Source organism: Rhinopithecus bieti, unplaced genomic scaffold, assembly GCF_001698545.2.
Source record: "Rhinopithecus bieti isolate Rb0 unplaced genomic scaffold, ASM169854v2 scaffold_50799, whole genome shotgun sequence".
Lineage (NCBI taxonomy): Eukaryota > Metazoa > Chordata > Mammalia > Primates > Cercopithecidae > Rhinopithecus > Rhinopithecus bieti.
Genome location: NW_016819917.1, coordinates 1 through 11423, shown reverse-complemented (window position 1 = coordinate 11423; position 11423 = coordinate 1). Strand labels below are relative to the sequence as shown.

General features: G+C 41.9%; 1 protein-coding gene across 1 annotated transcript; it reads right to left on the bottom strand.

The window, feature by feature from the left end:
* Positions 1 to 4185: 4185 nt before the first annotated feature.
* LOC108520047 (zinc finger protein 665) lies at positions 4186 to 5814 on the bottom strand (the record flags this gene model as incomplete). Its single annotated transcript, XM_017859311.1, has 1 exon — positions 4186 to 5814. A coding segment is annotated over one exon (1629 nt), but the record flags the coding sequence as incomplete, so codon positions are not given.
* Positions 5815 to 11423: the final 5609 nt, after the last annotated feature.

Below are 11423 nucleotides of genomic sequence, written 5' to 3'. Positions count from 1 at the left end.
TGCAAGCTCCGTCTCCCGGGTTTACGCCATTCTCCTGCCTCAGCCTCCCGAGTAGCTGGGACTACAGGCGCCCACCTCGCCCGGCTAGTTTTTTTGTATTTTTTAGTAGAGACGGGGTTTCACCATGTTAGCCAGGATGGTCTCGATCTCCTGACCTCGTGATCCGCCCGTCTCGGCCTCCCAAAGTCCTGGGATTACAGGCTTGAGCCACCGCGCCCGGCCTGAAGCAGTTTTAAGGGGAAAGAATACACTTATGTGGACCCCTTATGACACAAACCAAAATGATTTCCTCTTACCAAGTTGAAAACGGTTTATGTTAAAATTGTTTGCCGGCGGGTTGGACCCAATTCTGCTAGGAAGTCTCCTGCAGCTCAGAAACGGGGATCTGGGATTCGGGGATCTCGGTCTGGGAACTGGGATCTTAGTGGAGGATTCACGAGGCACAGCGATTGGATCCAGGAATTCCTGCAATTAAAGTGTATTTAATTTAACTAAAATGTCCTGAAATTATCTCTGAGGATGATGCAAATTAGAGTGGGAAAATGCAGCGCCCTACCTGGACGGATATGCAATTTAATGCAGTAGCCCATCGGAACCTCCTTTGCATTTCAAATCCCCATTCTCCCCAGTGGAAGAGTCAAGCCTGTGCTCACTTCATGGGAAAGTTAAGGCCCCCAGTAAGTTAGATCACCAAGGGCTGCTTTATTGTTCTTTAAAATATATATTTTTATAAAGATGGCGGTCTCAGCCCAGGCTGGTCTCCAACTTTTGGCCTCAAGCAATTCTCCTGCCTGGGCCTCCAAAAGTGCTGGGATTACAGGAGTGAACCACTGTGCCCAGTCAACTGCTCATTTAAATCATGCAAATTTTTTTAAAAATAGAGATAAACTGCATTATTTTTGCTTATATTCGTTATTACGTTCCACACTCGAAATTAACCACAAACAACTTTGACATAATCTTTCTTTGCATCAAAATATGCTTAAGTCAATAATTTCTAAATATCATGTAATTTCAAATTCACTTTATGTGAAGGTAACTAGACACAGTACTTTTTATTTTGAAATTATAATCTATATTGGGTCTATTTTTTGTTTTCTGTTTCTTAATGTTCTATTAGATGTGGATAACAGAGTGTGGAAAATAGTCACCACATGACAATTGGATTTATTTTCACCTAAAGAATAATTTTCCAGTATTTCTAACGTATTATCCCGGTAGAACTAAAGACTCACAGGGACACCCTTTTTTCATGTTTATAGAAAACCTAGTTTATACCTGCTATTGTCTTATGTACATTTTCATGTCACACAATTTTATCTCCAAACAACACCCTTAATTATATACAGTCTAGTTTTCACTTTAGTAACACAGACAACAAAATATTAAACCTTTCATCTGGGTTACAATGTATGAAAGAAAAAAAATAACAGGGAAAATCAGATTAAAAAATAAAAAGTAATTTTACTACAATTGAACATAAACCATTAAATATATTGTTCAATACCATAAACTGAAAAGAACATTTCCATAGCCTTTGGAGAAATGCCCTTCCAGTAAAACCGCCTAATCATATTTATTATGTAATAAACTTTTCCACAATTTTCACTGAGTTAGTATAAAATATCTTAGGCATTATAAGTAAACAGGATTTCAAAACATTTTCAACAGTTGTGTTATTTTTAATGAGTCCTATGGGTACAGCGGAAAAATAAATGTAGAATATTACTATGAAGAAAACTAAGGCAGGGTGTGGTGGCTCACGCCTGTAATCCCAGCGCTTTGGGAGGCAGAGGTGGGTGGATCACTTGAAGTAAGGCGTTCAAGACCAGCCTGGCCAACATGGTGAAACCCTGTCTCTACTAAAAATACAAAAATTAACCAGGCGTGGTGGCGCACACCTGTAGTCCCAACTACTTGGGAGGCTGAGGCAGGAGAATCACTTGAACCTGGGAGATGGAGGTTGTAGTGAGCCGAGATCACGCCACTGCATTCCAGCCTGGGTGACACAGCAAGCCTCCGTCTCAAAACACAAAACAAAACAAACAAACAAAAAAGAAAACTGGGGTCTTCCCAAACCAAGAATTCAGGACTTTCCACAGTAATTCAGTGTACTACAGTCAGTCTCCATTTTGTGATGTTGTACTACTAACTTTTACAGCACTGCACTTCCTCTTCCTGTTCTGCCCATTTGGTCAAACTGATCATGCTTGAGTGCTTCCTCCTTTGTCACTAGATGGATGTTCAAACCACACAAAGCTTCCTCTAACCCAGCCCCACACCTTATCAACCATAACACACCAAGCAAGTTGCTTATCTGGGCTCTCAAGCCATTTTTGGACCAGCTTTGCAAGTCTACCCAGCTTTCCCCAGAAACCCATATTATGTAATAAACAGTCTCATAACACTTCTCAACCAAATTTGAGGTGAAATTCAATACAGTTCCAGTAGAGAGGTCACAAGTTCAAATTATCAAAATGTTATGAGGGTGAACTTTCAAACTTTGTAGTTTATCTGCCAGGAAAAAAAAAAAATCTGAATGTATTATGTTCATTCTTAAAGTATATATATATTAATTTCTCCAGTTGCCACTGATCATTCCAGGGTAAAAAAGAGATGTTGTTGTTTTTATCCATATTCCCCACACTTTTTGTTTCCTAATGTCATATTTTTACTATACTTGTATTTTCACTTCATGTACGTCAAGATAAATGCCATAGGTGTTATTTGGCATGCAAGAAAGAGACATGCAAAAATATAATAATACAGCCGGGCGCGGTGGCTCAAGCCTGTAATCCCAGCACTTTGGGAGGCCAAGACGGGCGGATCACGAGGTCAGGAGATCGAGACCATCCTGGCTAACACGGTGAAACCCCGTCTCTACTAAAAAATACAAAAAACTAGCCGGGCGAGGTGGCGGGCGCCTGTAGTCCCAGCTACTTGGGAGGCTGAGGCAGGAGAATGGCGTAAACCCGGGGGGCGGAGCTTGCAGTGAGCTGAGATCCGGCCACTGCACTCCAGCCTGGGCGACAGAGCGAGACTCCGTCTCAAAACAAAAAACAAAAAACAAAAAACAAACAAACAAAAATAATAATAATAATACAGTGCATACGCATCAAGAGCAATGCAGACTTCAGGGCATGAGAGTCTGAAATATCCTTTCTATGGGATTTTCATTATACCACATAAGTATCCCAAGGCAGAGTGTGGATAGACTAATTCAAGTGCAAAATACAATTAGTTTCTGGGCTGGGCGTGGTGGCTCACGCCCATAATCCCAGAGCTTTGGGGGGCCAAGGCGGGTGGATCATTTGAGGTCAGGAGTTCGAGACCAGCCTGGCCAACATGGTGAAACCGTCTCTACTAAAAATACAAAAACTAGCCAGGCGCGGTGGCTCACGCCTCTAATCCCTGCACTTTGGGAGGCTGAGGCGGGCAGATCACAAGGTCAGGAGATTGAGACCATCTGGCTAACACGGTGAAACCCCGTCTCTACTAAAAATACAAAAAATTAGTCGGGCGTTGTGGCAGGCGCCTGTAGTCCCAGCTACTCGGGAGGCTGAGGCAGGAGAATGGCGTGAACCCAGGAGGCGGAGCTTGCAGTGAGCCGAGATCGCATCACTGCACTCCAGCCTGGGTGACAGAGTGAGACTCCGCCTCAAAAAAAAAAAAAAAAAAGCTTCTGTCATACATAGTATATTCACAGGATTTCTCTGTTATGAACTCTGATGTCTGTTAATGCTTAAACTCATCAGAAGTTTGCCACAGTCACTGCATTTGTAAGAATTGTCTCAAGAATGAATTCTCGATGTTGTGAAAGAAGTAATTTGTGGCTGAAGAACTTGCCACACTCCTTTGTAAGGTTACTTTTTCTGTGTGTGTGTGTGTGTGATGGAGTTTCACTCTTGTTGCCCAAGCTGGAGTGCAATGGCATGATCTCGCTCACTGAAACCTCCGCCTCCCAGGTTCAAGCAATTCTCCTGCCTCATCCTCCCGAGTAGCTGGGATTACAGGTATGCACCACCATGCCCAGCTAATTTTTGTGTTTTTAGTAAAGACAGCATTTCACCATGTTGGCCAGCCTGGTCTTGAACTCGCGACCTCAGGTGATCTGCCCTCATTGGCTTCTCAAAGTGCTGGGATTACAGGCATGAGCCACCACACCTGGCGTCCTTTGTAAGGTTTCTATCCACTGTGAATTCTTCGATGTTTTGCAAGGTTTGAATTTTGAGTGAAGACCTTGCCACATTCGTTACATTTGTAAGGTTTCTCTCCAGTATGGATTGCCATATGGGTAGTTAGGGTTGAGCGAACACTAAAGGCTTTCCCACACTTATTACACCTGTAAGGTTTTTCTCCAGTGTGAATTCTTCTATGATTTGCAAGATGTGAATTTTGAGTGAAGACCTTGCCACATTCATTACATTTGTAAGGTTTTTCTCCAGTGTGGATGACCTGATGGGTAGCTAGGTTTGAATGTACACTAAATGCTTTGCCACACTCATTACACTTGTAAGGTTTCTCACCAGTGTGAATTCTCTGATGAACTGCAAGGTATGAACTGTGCCTGAAGACCTTGCCACAATCGTTACATTTGTACGGTTTTTGTCCAGTACGTATTGTCTGATGGATAGTTAGGCTTGAATGAACACTAAAGGCTCTGCCACACTCATTACACTTGTAAGGTTTTTCTCCAGTATGAACTCTCCAGTGCCTTGCAAGTTGTGACGTTTGACTGAAGGCTTTACCACATTCATCACACTTGTAAGGTTTCTCTCCAGAATGAATTCCCCGATGACTTGCAAGGTGTGAATTTTGTGTGAAGACCTTACCACAGTCATTACATTTGTAAGGCTTTTCTCCAGTATGAATTGCCTGATGGGTAGTTAGGCTTGATCGCACACTAAAGGCTTTGCCGCACTCATCACACCTGTAAGGTTTCTCTCCAGTATGAATTCTTTGATGATTTGCTAAGTGTGAATACTGAGTGAAAACCTTGACGCATTCATTACGTTTGAAAGGTTTTTCTCCGGTATGGATGATCTGATGCTTAGTTAAGTTTGAATGCATACTGAAGGCTTTCCCACACTTATTACACTTGTAAGGTTTCTCACCGGTATGAATTCGCCAATGCTTTGCAAGGTATGAATTGTGCCTGAAGACCTTGTCACACTCATTACATTTGTAAGGTTTTTCTCCAGTGTGGATTGTCTGATGGGTAGTTAGGCTTGAGCGAACACTAAAGGCTTTGCCACACTCATTACACTTGTAAGGTTTCTCCCCAGTATGAATTCTTTGATGACTTGCAAGGTGTGAATTTTGAGTGAAGCACTTGCCACATTCCTTACATTTGTAAGGTTTTTCTCCAGTATGGATAACCTGATGTGTAGTTAGTTTTGAATGTGCTCTAAAGGCTTTGCCACACTCATTACACTTGTAAGGTTTCTCTCCAGTATGAATTCTCCGATGACCTGCAAGGTTTGAAGGTTGACTGAAGACCTTTCCATATTCATGACATTTGTAAGGTTTTTCTCCAGTATGGATTACCTGATGGATAGTTAGGTTTGAACGAACAGTAAAGGCTTTGCCACACTCATTACACTGGTAAGGCTTCTCTCCAGTATGAATTCTCTTATGACTTGTTAGCCATGAGTTTTGATTGAAGACCTTGCCACATTCATCACATTTATAATGTTTTCCCCGATTATTAAGAGACTTCTCAACTTGATTGTATTCATAAATTTTCCCTTCACCTTGAAATTGCTGCAGTTCAGGCAGATGTGACTGAAAACTTACTCCAAGCTGATTTTCTTTTTTTTTTTTTTTTTTTTTTTTTTTTTGAGACGGAGTCTCGCTCTGTTGCCCGGGCTGGAGTGCAGTGGCTGATTCTCAGCTCACTGCAAGCTCCGCCTCCCGGGTTTATGCCATTCTCTTGTCTCAGCCTCCCAAGTAGCTGGGACTACAGGCGCCCGCCACCTCGCCCGGCTAGTTTTTTGTATTTTTTAGTAGAGACGGGGTTTCACCATGTTAGCCAGGATGGTCTCGATCTCCTGACCTCGTGATCCGCCCGTCTCGGCCTCCCAAAGTGCTGGGATTACAGGCTTGAGCCACCGCACCCGGCCAAGCTGATTTTCAATAAGCTTGTTTCCTGCAGCCCTTCTATCATGTTGATCTCTTCTACCAGGGAGATTTTCTTTTTGCAACATAGGTACTCTTTTGTAATTTCCTTCATCATCTTTCCACTGACACTCAAAGTAATATGTATTTTTCTGAACTTCCTGGAAGGACAGGACCTCATCACGGCTTTCAAGTCTCTCCAACTTCACCATGTGGAATGCTTCTCCCATATTGTTCTTCCCCTTTGGTGGCAAATCCTCGTTTACACATTTACAAGAGATATCTGTAAGATATAAAGAACCATAGGTTTCCAATTAATTATAGTATGTAAATAATTATTTCCCACTGAAAAACCTAATGTTACACCGAAAGTAATAGTTATAGTGAACAGACTTATGATTCTTCAGAACCATAATTTTCCAAAACACAAAAGGAATAGGATTCCTTATCAAAGAAAAGGTGGTAACATGTAATTCAAATAGTAGGGGATCCTAGTTTTAAACAATCTGTGAACAAAACCCTCATATTGTACAAACCCATATTAGCCCTGAAAGGAGTATTTTCCAACCATGACCCAAGGCTACCAATTGGCAATATGTTTTATATGGCTGTCTCAGAATTCAAGAGAAAGAATTCTTATATTGTGCCTATTTAGAGCATATTTGTTATGCACAAGTAAATGCTAAAGCACAACATGATATACTGTAATGGTAAATAACTCACAGCAAACATATGTAACGAATAAAGAAGTAGTAATTTTGAATTGGAAAAAAATAATAGCACTGAAAAAATGAGGAGGAATTCAATTTCAAAATGTCAGAAAAAACTTTCTGAATTGGAAAAAAAAGAAAAGAAAGAAAGAAAAAGGAGTTCTACTTTAGAACCAGCACAGGACATAAGAACTGGAATATAGTCTCACTGTGTCACCCAGGCTGGAGTGCAGTGGCACGATTTCGGCTCACTGCAACCTCCACCTCCTGGGTTCAAACAATTATCTGCCTCAGCCTCCTGAGTAGCTGGGATTACAGGTGCCTGCCACCACGCCCAGCTGATTTTTGTATTTTTAGTAGAGACAGCATTTCACCATCTTGGCCAGGCTGGTCTTGAGCTCCTGACCTCGTGATCCACCCGCCTTGGCCTCCCAAAGTGCTGAAATAACAGGCATGAGCCACTGCACCCAGCCTGTTTATATTATTCTTGACTGCAAATGGTGTCACATGCAGTAAGTGTGTGTATAAGTTTTGATAAGTTTTAATTTTTTATCTTAGATTTGTGTTTTTTTTTTGAAATAGAGTCTCGTTCTGATGCCCAGGCTAGAATGCAGTGGTGCAATCTTGGCTCACTGCAACTTCTGCTTCCCAGGTTCAAGTGATTCTCCGGCCTCAGCCTCCCAACTAGCTGGGTTTACAGGCATGTGCCACCACGCCCAGCTACTTTTTGTATGTTCAGTAGAGACAGGGTTTCATCATGTTGGCCAGCTGGTCTTGAAATCCTGACCTCAGGTGATCCACCCACCTTGGCCTCCCAAAGTGCTGGGATTACAGGCGTGAGCCACCACATCCAGCCAGATTTGTGTGTTTTTGTTTTGTTTGTTTTTGTTTTTTTTTTGCAACGAAAGAACAGCACAGATTTATTGAAATGCAAGTACACTCCACAGAGTGGGAGCGGGCTCTAGCAAGCAGCTCAAGAGCCAGATTTGTGTATTTTTTTATGGTGGTAAATAATAGAGTAGTACTTTATGCATTCATGACATATCTAATTTTTTCTTAATTTTTATGATATTTTTAGGTTATGCAATTTGTCTGCTTTATCAAATTGTTGCAAATGTCTTTAAAAATTTCCAGTATATTTACTGGAATAAAACCCATGTATAGGCCGGGCGCGGTGGCTCACACCTGTAATCCCAGCACTTTGGGAGGCCGAGGCGGGCGGATCACAAGGTCAGGAGATCGAGACCACGGTGAAACCCCATCTCTACTAAAATACAAAAAATTAGCCGGGTGCGGTGGCGGGCGCCTGTAGTCCCAGCTACTAGGGAGGCTGAGGCAGGAGAATGGCATGAACCCAGGAGGTGGAGCTTGCAGTGAGCCCAGATCGTGCCACTGCACTCCAGCCTGGTGGACAGAGTGAGACTCCGTCTCAAAAAAAAAAAAAAAAAAAAAAACCCATGTATAAGATGACCCATGGAATTCAAACCTGTGCTGTTCAAGGGCCAACTGTATACCGAGAAGTGGGATTGCTGGATAATATAGTACTTTTGTTTTTATTTTTTTGAGAAATTTCCATATAATTTTTCATAATGCCTAGACTAATTTACATTAAATCAATAGTGTATGAGAACCCCCTAGTCTCCATATCTTTGCTAACACATATCTTTTGTCCTTCTGACAGTAGCCATTCTGACAGCTATATGATATTTTATTCTGCTTTAAATTTGCATCTCTGCAAGTAGTGATGTTGTTGGCTATTTGTCTGTCTTCCTTCAAGAACTGTATATCAAGGCTCATGCCTGTAATCTCAGCACTTTGCAAGGCCAAGTTGGGCAGATCACCTGAGACCAGGGATTTGAGACCAGCCTGGCCAACACGGTGACCAAAAATGCAAAAATTAGCCAGGCGTGGTGGCGCACACCTGTAGTCCCAGCTACTTGGGAGGCTGAGGCAGGAGAATAGCTTGAACCTGGGAAGCAGAGATTGCAGTGAGCCGAGATTGCGCCACTGCACTCCAGCCTGGGTGACAGAGAGAGATTCTGTTTCAAAAAAAAAAAAAAAAGGAAAATAAATGTATATTGAGATCCTTTGGCCATTTTTAAATTGGTTTGTTTTCATTTTATTGAGTAGTTTTGATTTCTCATATATTTTGGACATTAAATTGGTGTCAAATATACAAATTGCAAATGCTTCCTCACAATCCGTAGGTTATCTCTTCATTATGTTAATTGTTCCCTTTGTGGTGATTTTCAGTAGATGCTACCCCATTTATCTGTTTGCTTTTGTTGCATAAGCCTCTGGCGTCAAGGCCAAAAAATCATTGCCCGGATCACGTCATGTAGGTTTTCTCCTACGACTGCTTCTAGTAGTTTTACATTATCAGGTCTTACGTTTAAGTATTTAATACATTTTGAATCAATTTTGATATCTGATGTGAGATTAATATCCATTTCATTCTCCTGTGTGTGGATATTGAGTTTTTCTAGCAACACTTATTGAAAAAACAGTCCTTTTTTCATTGTGTGTTTTTGGCACCTCTGTCAAAAGCCAACTGGCCATATATTCATCATTTTTTTTCTTCACTTTTTTTTTTTTTGATATGGAGTCTCACTCTGTCAGCCAGGCTGGAGTGCACTGGCGTAATCTCAGCTGACTGCAGCCTCTGCCTTCTGGGTTCAAGTGATTCTTCTGCCTCAGCCTCCCGAGTAGCTGACCACCACGCCTGGCTAATTTTTGTATTTTTAGTAGAGACAGGGTTTCACCATATTGGACAGGCTGGTCACGAACTCCTGACCTCGTGATCCACTCACCTCAGCCTCCCAAAGTGCTGGAATTACAGGGGTGAGCCACCGCATCCGGCTTTCTTTTTACTCTTTCTATTCTGTTCCACTGGTTGACGTGTCTATTTTTAAGGAAGTACTATCCTGTTTTAATTACTATATCTTCGTAATATAGTTTGAAATAAGGTAGTGTGATGCCTCCAGGTTTGTTCTTTTTGTTCAATGAATCCCATGCTCAAGTGTGAAAAAATAGGATATACACCCCATATAGGACTGGGATCAAAAAGAGAAAGTTTCTGTCCACTGTACTTAACAATTTGGCTAACCATCTCAGAAGATCCAACCTACTCCCCTTGTCACCCACATCCACAAACTGTGGCAAAGTGGAATAGAAGAAGTAGCTGCAACTTCAACAGGCAAGGAAAGCTTAAGATAGCTCCATGAAGTTTCTGGGGCCCCAGGTGCAAAGGAGGAGCAGCCAACTTTTTCTATCTTCCAAGCTCATAAAATGGGATAAAATATGGATAGGGGCACTTGTCATAACTATGGAGACCTCATGTCTGATCTCTGTGGACAGAAAATAAGGATTTTGATTGAATGAAGCACAGAAGGAGAGACTAAGGAGGAAAGCAACCCTTTTGAAAGGAACCAAGAGTTCATAGAAACCAAGTAACAGACGGTTGTAGGTCATGATCAAGACTTTGCATGTGTTGCTGTTTGGGCTGTAGCACCACTGCAGATTGGAAGGATAAACTTTTACACATCTAAAGAACAGAGTATTAAGTGGTAGGGAAAAAAATTCTTATCAGTGATCACAGGATATAAACTTTTATTTTCCCAAAAAATTCTCCCATTTGCAGGGTGTTTCTCAAACACTGTCTAATGAGATGCTTTCTCTCTGCGCATCTGAACTCTGACCTGTAATCACACCTCTGATCCACTCCCACTTGCTATTTTCTCTTGGCTGTCCACATTCCAGGGCTCCTTCCCTTGTTCCAACAAGGAGATAATACTCAGATCAAAAGGAGAGATTCCTGCTTATGAAAAGAAAGAAGGCCAGGCATGGTAGCTCATGCCTGTAATCCCAGCACTCTGGGAGGCTGAGATGTGCAGATCACCTGAGGTCAAGAGTTCGAGACCAGCCTGGCCAACATGGTGAAACCTCGTCTCTACTAAAAATACAAAAATTAGCTGGGCGTGGTGGCTAAAGCCGATAATCCCAGCTACTCAGGAGACTGAGGCAGGAGAATCACTTGAACTCAGGAGGTGGAGGTTGCAGTTGCAGTGATCTGAGATCGTGCTATTGCACTCCAGCCGGGGTGAGAAGAGTGAAACTCCATTTCAAAACAAAAAGAAAAGAGAGAAAAAAAAGAAAAAGAAATATAATGTGCTGCGACTTTTCCAGAATTGTACCCTTAGGTTAGTTAACATGAGAAGAGAGGAAACTGCAGATGGATTTGGAAAAACATTTCAACAGTTGATCCACTGAATGCCTCCTGAGTGATTAGGAAACATCACACTACACAGATATCTAGCTTTCTTCCATGAACCACTAAATCAAAAGCACAGAAGTAGAAAACAGAAAATCAAACATTTTAAAAGTCTGGTACGAGGTATTATGCATACAAAGCTCTAAAACTCTCCACAAAGTGGGCAGACCATCTCAAGAAACAGCAAGATTAAAGTCCAGATTCTCTATCCTGGCGAACACGGTGAAACCCCGTCTCTACTAAAAAAATACAAAAAACTAGAGGCATGGTGGCACATGCCTATAATCCTAGCTACTCGGGAGGCTGAGGCAGGAGAATCACCTGAA